The following is a 14,329-nucleotide window of genomic DNA, read 5'->3' on the forward strand; positions in this document are numbered from 1 at the left end:
GAGGGACAGCGGGGGGGTTTAATGTGATACATGTGTGATACATGTGTGTGATACATGTGATACATGTGTGATAAATGTGTGATAAATGTGTGATAACTGTGTGTGATACATGTGTGATATGTGGGGTACATGTGTGTGGTGTGTGTGATATGTGTGCGATATGTGTGTGGTGTGTGTGATATGTGTGTGATACATGTGATACATGTGTGATAAATGTGTGATAACTGTGTGTGATACATGCGTGATATATGTGTGATGTGTGTGTGATATGTGTGATGCATGTGTGATATATGATACAAGCGTGATACATGTGTGTGATACAGGTATGATAGATGCGTGTGGTGCATGTGTGATAGATGTCTGATATGTGTGATATATGTATGTGATGTCTGTGTGCACGATGTGTGTGATACATGTATGATATGTGTGTGTGGTACATGTGTGATAGATGTCTGATACGTGTGTGATGTGTGTGATATATGTGATATCTGTGTGTGATGTGCACACACACGATAAGTGTGTCCAGGCATCCCTGATCCGTGTTTTTGAGCGTGATTTGTGTGTGTGCAATCGCCTGGTGTAGCATGCATGGCGTGTGTGTGTGTGGGTGCTCGTGGCACCCGTGCCGTGTTTGTGCAAGCACACCTGCTGTGTGCTCAGGTGTGAGTTGTGTCCAGGAATGATTTGTGCAGCCTCAAGGCTGCACGGTGTGTGTGCACACGTCGTGTGTGCAAGCATGGTGTGTGCGTGCAAGCATGATTTGTGTGTGTGTGTGTGTGTGTGCTCGACGTGGGAGTGTGCGTGTGTGATCTTGGGGCAGGTAGGGGCTGAGCCACCCTGGGCTGGGCATCCCAAACCCGGGCAGGGCTCTCCCGACCCTGCCTAGGGCACCCCAAACCCCAGGCTGAGCACCCCAAACCCTGCGTAAGCACCCCAAATCCCAGGTAGGGCACCCCAAACCACAGGCTGGGCACCCCAAACCCTGGGTCAGCACCCCAAACCACAGGCTGAGCACTCCAAACTCTGGGTAGGGCACCCCAAACCCCAGGCTGAGCACCCCAAACCCTGGGTCAGCACCCCAAAACCCAGGTAGGGCACCCCAAACCCTGGGCTGAGCACTCCAAACTCTGGGTAGGGCACTCCAGACCCTGGGTAGGGCACCTCAAATGCCAGGTAGGGCACCCCAAACCCTGGGTCAGCACCCCAAATCCTAGGTAGGGCACCCCAAACCCTGGGTCAGCACCCCAAACCACAGGCTGAGCACCCCAAACCCTGGGTCAGCACCCCAAATCCCAGGTAGGGCACCCCAAACCACAGGCTGAGCGTCTTGAACTCTAGGCAGGGCACTCCAGACCCTAGCTAGGGCACCCCAAACTATGCACTGAGTGTCCCAAACCCCAGCCAGGGCACCCAGCTCCAGGGCTGAGCACCCCAAACCCCGGATATGGCACCCCAAACCCCAGGCTGAGCACTCCAAGCCCACATCAAAGCTCTCCAAACCCTCCACAACCTCATGCCCTGCCCAGAACCAGCAGCTCCCCTTTGCTGCCCAGTTCCTTCCAGTCTCTAACTGGGCTCAGACCAAGGCGGCGGCTGCGATGTGCTGGGAACACTTTGGAGCTGAACCCCCCGAATGGCCAAGCTCTGCTTCCATCCCGGGGGCTTTGGCCGTGCAAACCCCGCAGGGTGGGAGGGCTGTGACCCCCTGGAGCAGCCACAGCCCCTCACGGGCTCAGGGAGAGCGTTGGAGCCGGGTTTTTTACGGGATCCAACGCTGCTGCCGGAGACAGGAGGCAGGCAGGAGCTCCCAGTCCCGTCCTGCCGCGGTGCCCAGCACGGGAGGTTCGGCAGGTCTCGCTGATAAAATAGCTTTACACTTTATTAAATATATTAAATCTTAATAATTAAATAGTTACGTGGCAAAGCTGGTTCTGCTGAACGTCCCATCCTGGTCGTGCCCGAACATCTCCAAGCACGGGCGCGGATTTTGGGGACGGCAGGGAGCAAGGCGGGATGAAGCCGGCTGAGCCAAAAACACCTCGGCAAACGCCAGAATTTCGGCAAAGACCCCAAGGAGCCCTTTTTTTGGGGATGCTGGCTGCTTGGCAAGGAACCATCACCACGGGACCCCCCATCCTTGGCGGCACACGGAAGGCTCAGGCCGCGCTGGACGCCGGCAGCTCCTCGTTTTTTGGGATCCCAACAATCCAGGCTGCTAAAGGGGGATGCTGCCCTCGGACGATCCTTTCCGAACGAAACCCATCCTTCCTTTAGCGAGAGGAGCTCCGGGCACCGCAGCTCCGCCGGGGAATTCCTGGCGCCGCCGAGCCCCCGGCGTGGCCGCTGCCAGCGTCGGGCGGGCGGGTCCGGGCAGCTCCGGCTCCGGGTGGGTGCCCCCAGGGCTGGGAGAGCAGCAGAGGGTGGTTCTGCCATCCGTGCCCCTCGCCCTGGCGCCGAGGTGAGCGGCCAGCTGCCATCCCCGCCGGGACAGCGAGACGCGCCGGTGTCGGGTGACACCGGGGATATTTTTATGGCCCGGGTGGGTGATTCCTCCTTTGGTGGTGGTTTGTTTTTTTGTTTTTTTTGGGGTTTGTTCCGTGCTTGCAAATTCAACCGGCTGGAAGGAGGGGTGGGAGAGGCAGGAGCTCTGAGCAAATCCCCTCAGTGACCGGAGCCATCCCGTCCCCTCTGCGGCTCGTCCGTGGCTCCGGTGCCCGGTTCCCGGCGCTCACTGCTCCGCCTTTGGCTTCTCGACGGAATTGTTGAGCTTCTTCAACGTCTTTTTAATGCGCAGGGCGGTGAGACGGGCCGAGGGGCTCTGGTACCAGCACTCCTTCATGATCCTCGCCAGCGCCGACAGAACCTGGGGAGGAGCAAAAACAGGGATAAAAGGAAGCTTTTAACGGGTAGCAAAGGTCCGGCTCGGCGTGGGAGGGGGGGCGAGAGACTCACCGAGTCGGAGAAGAGGCGGTTGGGGATCACGGGGGTCTGCTGGTCCACGCACACCACCTTCTTCATGTCCTCGAAGCTGGGGTCGCTGGGCACGGCGTCGAAGAAGGGCGGCCGATACTCCTCCACGACGCCTGCGGCAGAGGGGTGGGGTGAGGACGGGGAGGGGGAGAGCGAGGCTTTCACCCCCATCCCCACCATCGTGGGCCGCCTGGAGGGTCCCGGCACAGCCCAGCTGCTCCCTGCCTTGCGGGGCACGTGGGGAGACACGCAGGTGGGGTGTGCCTCACCTGGGCGCTGCCTCACCTGGGCACACGGGGAGGTGGCAGCCGGCTCTGGAGCAGCCTTTGGTGCCACCGGTGGCTCCAGCACGGGCTGCAGCCCTGGCAGCAGTCCAGCACCAGCCCCACCACCAAGATCAGCTCCAGCTCCAGCGCCCTTGGCGCTGCGGCCGCCTGCGCTCAGCACCTGGTGGTCAGGCTGCCAGCTGGCCCAACTAATCTCTGCTTAGTGCTTGCAAACGTCCGTGGCCCTGTGGGATTTCATGTCCCTGGGAAGCCTCAAGCACCCCAAGGGGTGACCCCAAAACCTCACAGTCCCCTGGTGCTCCCCATCCTCGATCCCCTGGAGCTATCCTGGAGAGTGAGGGATCCCGGAAGGGTTAAACCCAGCCGGCTGAAGGTCATTCCTGCGCAATGTCGGGGTAATTCGGAGTGAACGTGTAATCTGAGGGAGCCTTGGGGCCATAAATGAGATTATCCCGGCCAGACTGCGCCTGGGGGCGCCTCCCTCCTCACCCGCCAGCGCCCACCATTTAATTAATGATTTTTAATGGACTCGGCCGTGATGAGCAGCACCGGCCGGGCAGCCCCAGCTGGGTTCATCCCCAGCACGAGGGGATTTTCCCCCTTGCCCCAGCCCCGAGCTCCCGAGCCGAACCCGGCGGCCGGAGGTCCGGGCCGTGGCCGCTTTCCAGGCAGCGCTTGAAGCCGCTTGTTTTCTAATCAGCGCTGAACAAACAAAGCGCTGATTGAGTCTAATGGGCCCTTTAATCAGGGAGCCGGGTGCTGACACGAGATTACAGTGTTTATAATTTACAGCTAATCTTCTGGGCGAAGGAAAGGGAAGGGGAAAAAAAAAAAAAAAAAAAAGAAAAAGAAAAGGAGGGAAGGAGGGAACGGGCGCCGAGCCGGGAGCCGCTCACCATTCACCACCGTCCGCCGGGTGATCTCCCAGAGCACCAGCCCGTACGCCCAGATGTCCGTTTTCTTGTAGGACTCGAAGCAGTCGGTGCGGATCTGCTCGCTCAGCACCTCCGGGGCCATGTAGCGCTTGGTGCCCACCCGGGGGTTGTTGCCGATGTCCAGGTAGTCGCTGCCCTGGGAGTGCATGACCGCCAGCCCTGGGGGGACAGGTCACGGAGACATTTGGGATGAGTTCTAAGGTCATCAATTCAGTTATAAAACGCCGGGATAGCCGCCCTGGTCGGTGCTGTGGCGGTGCTGCACCCCTGGGGTTCAACATCCCCGAGGTACCAAAACCCCAGGACAGCACATCCTTCACCATCACCCTGGGGCGTCGCATCCCTGGGTGTGCTGGATGTCACATTCCTGGAGCATCACATCTGTGGGGTTCCACAACCCTGTCCTCTTCCAACCAGGACATTCTGTGATTCTGGGGTTCTATGATTCTGGGATTCTGGGATTCTATGATTCTGGGATTCTTTGATTCTGGGATTCTTTGATTCTGGGATTCTTTGATTCTGTGATTCTGGGATTCTGGGATTCTGGGATTCTGTGATTCTATGATTCTGTGATTCTGGGATTCTGGGATTCTGGGATTCTGTGATTCTATGATTCTGGGATTCTGTGATTCTGGGATTCTGGGATTCTGGGATTCTGGGATTCTATGATTCTGGGATTCTGGGATTCTGTGATTCTATGATTCTGTGATTCTGTGATTCTGGGATTCTGGGATTCTGTGATTCTGTGATTCTATGATTCTGTGATTCTGGGATTCTGGAATTCTGGGATTCTGGGATTCTATGATTCTGTGGGGTTCCACAACCCTGGAGCGCCACGTCCCCAGGGCGCCTCATCACTGGGGTACCGGAAAAGAGTGATAAAGCACTGGAATGCTCTGCCCGGGGAGGCGGTGGAGTCACCACCCCTGGATGTGTTTAAAAAAAGCCAGGATGTGGCACTCAGTGCCATGGTTTAGTTGAGGTGTTCGGGCTGGGTTGGACTCGATCTTGAAGGTCTCTTCCAACCTGGACATTCTGGGGTTCTGTGATTCTGGGGTTCTGTGATTCTATGATTCTGGGATTCTGTGATTCTGTGATTCTATGATTCTGGGATTCTGTGATTCTGTGATTCTGTGATTCTATGATTCTGTGATTCTGTGATTCTGGGATTCTGTGATTCTGGGATTCTGGGATTCTATGATTCTGGGATTCTGGGATTCTGAGATTCTGGGATTCTGGGATTCTGTGATTCTGTGATTCTATGATTCTGGGATTCTGGGATTCTGGGATTCTGGGATTCTGTGATTCTGTGATTCTGTGATTCTGTGATTCTATGATTCTGGGATTCTGTGATTCTGTGATTCTGGGATTCTGGGATTCTGGGATTCTGGGATTCTGTGATTCTGTGATTCTGTGATTCTATGATTCTGGGATTCTGGGATTCTGTGATTCTATGATTCTGTGGGGTTCCACAACCCTGGAGCGCCACGTCCCCGGGGCGCCTCATCCCTGGGGTACCGGAAAAGAGTGATAAAGCACTGGAATGCTCTGCCCGGGGAGGCGGTGGAGTCACAACCCCTGGATGTGTTTAAAAAAAGCCAGGACGTGGCACTCAGTGCCATGGTTTAGTTGAGGTGTTCGGGATGGGTTGGACTCGATCTTGAAGGTCTCTTCCAACCTGGACATTCTGGGGTTCTGGGATTCTATGATTCTGGGATTCTGGGATTCTGTGATTCTGTGATTCTATGATTCTGGGATTCTGTGATTTTATGATTCTGTGATTCTATGATTCTGGGATTATGGGATTTTATGATTCTGTGATTCTATGATTCTGGGATTCTGGGATTCTGGAATTCTGGGATTCTGTGATTCTCTGATTCTGGGATTCTGGGATTCTGGGATTCTGGAATTCTGGGATTCTGGGATTCTGTGATTCCATACCTGGGGTTTCACACCCCTCTGTGCCACACGCCTGGGGCACCACATCCCACCCCTCCCGTCTCACCCAGGTCCGCGATGCAGCACTGCCGGTTGCTTTTCACCAGGATGTTCCTGCTCTTCAGGTCGCGGTGGGCGATGGCGGGTTTGCCCTGCGTGCCGAAAATCTCCACGTGGAGGTGGACGAGGCCGCAGATGATGGAGGAGGCCAAGCCCAGGCAGGTCTCCACGTCCAGGGTCGTCCTCTGCAGGAAATCGTAGAGAGAGCCGTTCTCGTGGTAGTGGGTGATGAGCCACAGCTGCGTGCTGGAGTTCCTGGACGTCATGTCAGAGGCGATGAAACCTGGACAGGGAAAATCACCCCGGGGTCATGGAGCCATCACACGGGTCACCGTGTCAGGGAAACAGCCGGCAGAAAGGCAGGGATGGGGTTTGGGATGGCTCTGGAAGGAGAAACGACCGAGATTGGGGTGGCCCAAAAACGGCTCTGAAAGCGGCAAAACGGGAAGCGGCGCTTCCGCTGCCCACGGCCCCGTGTGCTCCGGGGGAGCGGGAAGTGCCGCGCCGGCCGGGCAGAGCTGCGCGCCCCGCACGGGCAAAGTCACATGCCGAGGCCCTTCGTGTTTTATCCTGGTTTTGTGCTTTTGTTTGTTCAAACTTCCTCGATGGCGGCCGATAAGCGGGGCCGGACTCGAAGCTCCGCGCGCCGGCGTTGGGAGGCTCCGGGCGGGCTCGATGCGATGGCAGAGGGGAGGGAAATCAGAGCCTGCCACGAGGTCAGGAAAAGAGCCGCGATGCCGGAGCGGGGAAACAGCCGGCAGAAAGGCAGGGATGGGGTTTGGGATGGCGCTGGAGGGAGAAACGACCGAGATTGGGGTGGCCCAAAAACGGCCCTGAAAGCGGCAAAACGGGAAGCGGCGCTTCCGCTGCCCACGGCCCCGTGTGCTCCGGGGGAGTGGGAAGTGCCCGGCCCCCGGCCGCGGGAACGGCGCTGCCGCCCGTGTCCCAGCGCCTGCCGCCGCGGCGCGGGCTGGGGACAGCGCCGGGCTCCCGGCGGAGCCCCTTGGCCACCGTGCCCTGCCCCGTGCCCACAGCCAGGGCTCCACATCTGCGCTGGAGCGGCCGCCACAGCCCAGGGTGAAATCCTCTCCCGCCCTCCTGATGCCTTTTGGGGCTGCCGAAAAGCAGAGGCCAGATGAAATTAAGGGAATAAAAAGCTGTTGTATTTACTGAAGTGCCTTCGGGCGCATTTCGGTACAAAATGGACGACGGGTCAGGGGTTTTCATACTTTTATAAGTTTTATAATTTTTGGGTGTAGCCCCTGGAAGGGCTTTGTCTGCCTGAAAACTTTTATAAGTTTGGTCGATTTTGGCCCCCATTTCTCCCGCCCTCCCGGCCCCCCCCGGCTCACCCAGGATGTTGTCGTGCCGGAGGAGGACGGTGTTGTAGATCTCCGTCTCGCGGAACCACGACTGCTCGTCCCGGGAGGAGAAGATCTTCACGGCCACGCTCTCCCCGTGCCACACGCCTCGCCACACCTCGCCGTAGCGCCCTTTCCCTGCCGCGGGGCCCAGAGTGGCACACCCGGATCCCGTGTGGGGGAGCGACGGAGCGGCACGGGGTCCCTTGACCTCGGCCAACATCCGCTCACCCACCCAGCTGCTCCCTCCCTCCCCAGGCAGCGGGATAAGGGGAGGATTTGCCGCTGGGTTTTGGTTCCGACCCTGCTCCTGGGTCGGAAGCTCTGGTGCCATCGCTCAGGCACCGGCTGGGGGTGACTGAGGCAGCGTCCCCCGCCCCGGCCGCCCTCCTTACCCACGCACTCCATGAGCGTGATCTGCCGAGCCACCGTTCTCTGCACGAGGAAGGGCAGCCCGGAGCCGCTGCCCGTGGTGCAGTCGTCGTTCAGCAGGTCCTGCGCAAACGGGGGTGGCCACGGGGTCGGCACAGCGGGGCTCGCCCACGCGCCCCGCGCTCACGGAGCTCACCCACCTCCAAGGTGCTGTCGCCCATCATGGAAGCCTTCAGCATGAGGTCCGTGTCGCCAAAGTCGCTGTGCTTGTGGCGCTGCTGGGCCAGCTTCCAGCAGAAGAGCGCCGTGAGCGCCGCCAGCACGAGGAGGGAGAGCAGAGGGACGAAGATCATCAGCAGGAGGTTGGGTAGGGAAGGCGTCTCTACCAGGGCCTCTTCTCCTGCGTGATGGGGAAACGAGGGATGGAAGCGTGAGGGTGGACCTGGGAGGGTGGAGGAGGCCTGGAATTCGGGGTTGGACCCGGGGGGAGAGCGTCCCTGCTTTTGGGATCAACCCCACGGGCGCCGGCTCGGCAGGCACAGCCCACGAAGGGACACCTGAGGACATCCCTGTGGCTCTGCGGCTGTTGAGTGAGGACAAGGGACGATCCCGAGACCCAACCACACCTCCGGCCACGCGGGCAGCACGTCCCCCGTCCCCTTTTCCCCGTGCACCTTGCAGGAAGACGTCCAGCTCGGCGTTGCACATGCGGGAGCTGCAGCACCTCATGCCGTACTGCTCCGTCACGGGCGTGTGGCAGTGCTCCAGGATGTTCTGGGAGAAGCAGCCGCGGTGCCGGGTGATGGTTCCCTCCTCCCTCCTCTTGCTGACGAAGCACACCTTGCCCGTGCAGTTGGGCTGGCTGCAGTGGGGCACGTCGCAGGCACACAGCAGCTCCTCTGCGGGCACCAGGAGGGGAAAGCGCTGTGCCAAGGGCTCACCCCGCTGCCCACCCGGCTTCGGGGACAAGGACGTTGTCCTAAAAGGCTCCTGAACCAGATTTTGAGAAATGGGCGGCCTGGGACCGTCATGGAAGGAGGGGGAGGCTGCTGTGGGTGCTCGGTACAAGGAATCCATCCCGACGCCTCCCAGGAAATCCCTCGCTCCCAGCTGGGCTCCGAGCCCCAGCCCTGAACCTGGGTGTCGCCTGTCCCCAGGAGGCTCTGTGGAAGGGACTCTGCGTCCATCCCCGGCAGCTGGGATGAACTGGGACGCACTGGTGTGCAACACACAGGCTGACATCCTGCCCACGGAATCCCGGCACCTACGGGAGCCTGATCCCGGGAGATGGGGTGGGATCAAAAGCCCCAGACTCAGCCAGTGCCTTTCCCAGTGGGTGTTTTGGGAGCTGGGTGCCAAACCCGGGGTCTTTCCTGGCGTTTCTCCTGACTTCCCCGAAGGCGCTTTCCTGCGCCGTGGTGCCCGAGCGGCTCAGCTGGCGGCCACGCTCCCAAATTCCTAATTTAGCCCTGCCCTTTTGCACAGAAAATATCCCTCCTGGAATCAGTGAGTTCAGCGTGAGGGCAGCCAGACATCCGGTGGCGAGGGGACAGCGGGGGGACAGCGGGGGGACAGCGGGGGGATGGCTCTGTGGTGCCCATCTTGCACTTCCCGTCCCCCTGCCCCAAAGGCTGCCTGGTGCCGGTGCCACGGGGAGGTGGCGGCACCGGTTTGGGGTCGGTGGCCCCATGGGCAGCGCAGGGGCTCGGTGGAGACTCATCCCCCTCAAAAAACTCTGCTGCTCCTCCCTGGCACAGCAGCATTATCCCGGACCTCCCTGCAAAAACACCCGGCCTGATCTGTCCACAGGCTACCTGCTGCTCCCCTGGGATGCTGAGCAGCTCCTGCTGCCTCCCACCACCATCATCATCATCATCATCATCATCATCATCATCATCATCCCTGGGGAGACCCACGTTGTTCAGTACCAGCCTTTCCCCACCTCCCCTCCGGTGACAGCGAAGCCCTTGATCAACCACAATTAATTAAGCTGCAATCCCCTCTGCGGGATCGGTCACCACGCCACGAGGGCACAGCACCGTCCCTGAGGAGGCCCTGGGTTTTATTTTTGAGGGGAGGGGCAGAGATGCTCCCCAAAAAGCCGAGGGGCTTCTTCCAAGCCGCTGTCACCCCGCCGGGGTCGGCACTCACCGGCTGCGGAGCTGAGGGACAGCGTCATCAGCGCCAGCACCACGCGGCCACCGGCTCGGCACGGCATCGTCCTACGGAGAGCAGGGGGTGAGAGCAGCTCCTGCGCCCCCAGGGGCTCATCCCCGACCCTTGGGAAGGGAGAGAGGGGAGCCGTGCGCAGGACAGGCGCGGACGGGGCGAGGTGGGATGTGCTGCTTCCAAGGGAGTTTGGCTCCGGACATCCTGGGTACAGCCCTTCCTGAGAACAGATCCCGGGGCCTCCCGAGCTCGGGGGACGTCCCTGCCGCGGCACGGGGTACCGCTGAGCCCCGGAGCGCGTGGGAACGCGCTGGAACAGGGCCCTCGCCGTGTCCATGTGGCACCAACCTCCTTCCTCTTCCTCCCAGAGATCCGTATGGATCGTTACAGATCATTGCAGATCCGTATGGATCATTACAGATCCGTATGGATCGTTACAGATCCGTATGGATCATTACAGATCATTTCAGATCTGTACAGATCATTACAGATCCGTATGGATCGTTACAGGTCCGTATGGATCATTACAGATCATTTCAGATCCATATGGATCATTACGGATCATTACAGATCCGTATGGATCATTACAGATCCATATAGATAATTTTAGATCTGTGTAGGTCATTTCAGCTCCATATGGATCATTTCAGATCCGTGTAGACCATTTCAGATCCATACAGATCATTCCAGACCCATACAAATAATTTCAGATCCATTCAAATCATTCCAGATCCGTACAGATCATTTGAGATCCATGCAGATAATTTCAGGTCTGTGTAGGTCATTCCAGACCCATACAGCTCATTCCAGATCCACACAGGTCATTTCAGATCCGTGCAGACCATTCCAGATCCGTACGGATAATTTCAGATCCATACAGATAATTCCAGATCCATACAGATCAGTCCAGATCCATACAGATAATTTCAGACCTGTACAGATCATTCCAGATCCATACAGATCATTACAGACCCATACAGACCATTCCAGACCCATACAGATCATTCCAGACCCGTACAGATCATTTCAGATCCATACAAATCATTTCAGATCCATTCAGCTCATTCCAGATCCATGCAGATCAGTCCAGATCCATACAGATAATTTCAGACCTGTACAGACCATTCCAGATCCATACAGACCATTCCAGATCCATACAGATCAGTCCAGATCCATACAGATAATTTCAGACCCGTACAGATCATTCCAGATCCATACAGATAATTTCAGATCCATACAGATCACTCCAGATCCATACAGATAATTCCAGACCCATACAGATCATTCCAGATCCATACAGACCATCTCAGATCCACCCAAATCATTCCAGACCCGCACACCCGGCATTTCCCGCTGTTCCCACGACTCCTCTCCGTAAACCCACGTCCCCCATGGCCTTGGCAGCCCCGAGGACGCCCTGGCCCCGCTGGAGATTCCCGGTTTGGCGAGACCCTTCCCAGGGGACGGAGCTCAGAGCCCCGAAAGCGCCGCGGGCCTGGGGCTGGGTCCCGGGGGTGCTTTCGTGCGCAGCTTATCAATGACACAGAGGCTCTGGGACAGCCAAAAATTCCTCGCCGAGCCTTGGGGGGAAGCTTGGCTATTTTTAATCTTCCTTTTTTTTTTTTTTTTTCTTGTAAAAAGAGAGGTTTCTGCCAAGGCAAACACGGCGATCCCCCCGCTGCCCCCCGCCTCGCTCCGCCCGGCCCCTCCTCGGCTCATTCTTCGTGTTCCCGACATAAACATGCCAAAGGCTCCGTTTCCTGCGATTGAAGAGCCCAGCCCAGGGCTGCCGGGACAGGAATCAAGATTGTTTAGATTCTGGCCTTGATGGGGGAGCGCAGTCACGCAAGCCCGGCCCTCGGACGCTGCTGAGCTCCAGCCGTGCTGCGAACCGGGATTTTCCTCCCCGAAATAACTCGCTGCGTTGTTGCTCGAGGGGAGGAAACGGCGATGCTGGGTGCTGGGGCTGGAGTGCAGGAGCTGGTTCTTGGTGCCAGGCTGATCCATCCGACCCTGGGGTTTGTTTTAAAATCCCAACTCCCCCAGAGCTGGGCTGGGCTTTATTTTAAAACTCAACCCCTCTGGATCCGGGCTGCTGGTTCCTGACCGCTCCTGACGGCTCCAGGATGCGTGTTTTTAAAAAAGGGAAGCTGAGCCTCGCAGGTGGTGAATTCCCTCCTCGGAGCCGCTTCCACAAAATCCTGAACCATTAGACAGCTGCAGGATATTTGCCACGAGTCACAAAAGCAGGCAGGGCGTCACCCAAAAACCCTGCTGCGTGTGAGACGTCTCACGGATTGTCGTCGTTACCCAGAGCAAACCTAAATCCAGAGCTCTTCCTGGCAGCCCACAGGAAAAACATCCAAGGTTCTTCAATAATGGCACAAACCAGTCCCGGCATTCCCATCCCTGTCCTCTCCTTCCTCCTTTCTCATCAGGAGCTGCAGCTCAGGTGCCCTCCTGACACCCAGAGCGCCTTACCCGGCCCGGCTGGGCGCTGGGTTGTGTCCTTTGGGGTTTGGAGCATCAGGAGAAGGAAAAAAAAATATCCCCAAGGGAAACCTCTGGGGTGGGACAGGGGTGCTGGCAGGAGCGGCTGGGAGCAAGCTGAGCTGCAGCTCGAGGGTCTGGGGCCAGAACAAACCCCAGGGAAGGGGAATTTCCCCATCACCCCCAGGGAGAGAAAAACAAAGGCGGAACGGAGCAGGAGACAAGAGGATTTCGGGGAAGGGCCCGGCACGACCCTGGGGTTCAGGATCCCTGCTCTTACCAGGGCAGCTCGGCCGAGCTCCTCCACCCCAGCTCTTCCTCCTCCTGCTGTGGTTTCTGCCGCTGGCAGGGGTTTAGCCACGGGATGCGGCTCTCGGCTCAGTTCCCCGCGCTGCCTTTCCACAGCCGAGCCCCTCGTGCCGGTGCCAGGCGTGTGCCAGGAGCTTTGCCGAGGCTCCGGCCCGGTTTCAGGCTCAGGCGGGTATTTCATTTTCCCTTCCCCTGCCTGCAGCTGCGGGTGGGTCACGGATGCAGCAAAGCCGCGGCCCCGCTCCAGCGGACTCCCAGCCCCTCTCCCTGACGGGCATTTTCCATCCCACGAGATTGTGGAGCACAAAAAGAGCAGCAAAACCCCTCTGGGGCTCGCCCTGGTGCGGGGCTGGCACCGCCTGGGCTCCGGGGGCAGAGCAGGGACGGGCAGAGCGGCTGCCCCGGCCTTGCAGAGGGCTGCAGCGCCAGCACTGTGAAATCTCCGTGCTGGGGCTCTGCCCAGCTCGGTTTTGGAGATGGAGCCCCTCTTCAGTGACCTTTGGGGGTTTTGCTTGCCCACCCTCCTGGGAGAGACCCGGAATCCGGCTGCGCAGAGGGGGCAAATCCTGCGCTGCTGGAGCCCGCTGCCTGCTGCAGCTGTCGACTTTTCCTTCGCTTTTCGCCCCCGTGCCTTCCCGAATTCCCCGTTCCCCATGTGGATTCCAGCCTTTCCGTTGCCCTTGCTCATGATTTCAGCTCTTCAGCAAGGAGCTGGGCACAGACCCTGCCACCTCCACCCCGCTGTGACCCCTGATTTGTTCCCCAGGCCCCAGCTCCAGCCCCTCCAACCCTGATGTCAACACCAGCGCCTCGTGGAAAGGAAATGGGGCCAAACCCCGATTCCAGGGCTGGATCAGGAGGGAAGCCCGGAGCTCCTGGCTCTTCCCCACTCACCTACAGCATCCACGGCGCCGCCCGGCCCTGGCGAGGTTCTCCCGGCCGCGATCCCGGGTCTGGCTCAGCCGGGGCGGCTTCGCTCTGCGCCCTGAGCCCCGACTCCCAGGACCTTCATGGATCTGCTCCCCTCCCGCCGCCCATCCTGCCGCCCTGGCGGCTCCCACGGCCGCCGGGGGATTGTCACCCAGCCCCGGCCCGGCTGCAGCGCTCGGCTTGTCCTCTGGCAGCTGCTCTGTGCGGTCTGGATGTGGGAGAAGTCAAAAAAAAAAAAGGAAAAAAAAAAAAAAGTTTCTTATTACTGCCTCTTCCTGCCTGGCTTCTCTCCACCACTCCCAGCTAATAAAGCATTTCCTATTGCTGAGCACACAGCCACGACCGGCCTCCCTTCCTCCCGCTCACCGGGCCCCAGCTCCATCCTGGCTGCTTTCCCTTGCCTGTTGATCCCTCCTCGTCCTTCACCGAGTGTTTTCCCACCCCGTTTCCCAGCTTTCGTGGCAAATCTTATCCCAGGGTACGGCCGTGGCCGTCGGCGCCTCACCCT

At 58.8% G+C, this 14,329-nt stretch overlaps 1 protein-coding gene across 1 annotated transcript; it reads right to left on the minus strand.

The window, feature by feature from the left end:
• Positions 1-813: 813 nt before the first annotated feature.
• On the minus strand, positions 814-14,006 carry ACVRL1 (activin A receptor like type 1). The gene is made up of 10 exons (XM_040088488.2): positions 13,786-14,006; positions 10,075-10,145; positions 8,598-8,822; positions 8,124-8,323; positions 7,947-8,046; positions 7,543-7,689; positions 6,198-6,473; positions 4,154-4,351; positions 2,953-3,083; positions 814-2,863 (listed from the first exon to the last, which is right to left on the minus strand). The coding sequence occupies exons 2-10, from the start codon at positions 10,139-10,141 to the stop codon at positions 2,729-2,731; spliced, it is 1,479 nt and encodes a 492-aa protein (XP_039944422.1). The 5' UTR covers positions 10,142-10,145; positions 13,786-14,006; the 3' UTR covers positions 814-2,728.
• Between the last annotated feature and the right edge of the window lie 323 nt (positions 14,007-14,329).

The sequence above is a fragment of the Hirundo rustica genome, chromosome 30, assembly GCF_015227805.2.
Source record: "Hirundo rustica isolate bHirRus1 chromosome 30, bHirRus1.pri.v3, whole genome shotgun sequence".
NCBI lineage: Eukaryota > Metazoa > Chordata > Aves > Passeriformes > Hirundinidae > Hirundo > Hirundo rustica.

Excerpts from the sequence above, each read along its gene's own strand:
- ACVRL1 (XM_040088488.2), bottom strand. The coding sequence starts at position 10,141 with ATGCCGTGCCGAGCCGGTGGCCGCGTGGTGCTGGCGCTGATGACGCTG. Across the intron at positions 8,047-8,123 it reads TGGGCGACAGCACCTTGGAG|GACCTGCTGAACGACGACTG; the intron begins GTGGGTGAGCTC and ends CCGTTTGCGCAG. Across the intron at positions 7,690-7,946 it reads CACGCTCATGGAGTGCGTGG|GGAAAGGGCGCTACGGCGAG; the intron begins GTAAGGAGGGCG and ends GCCCCGCGGCAG.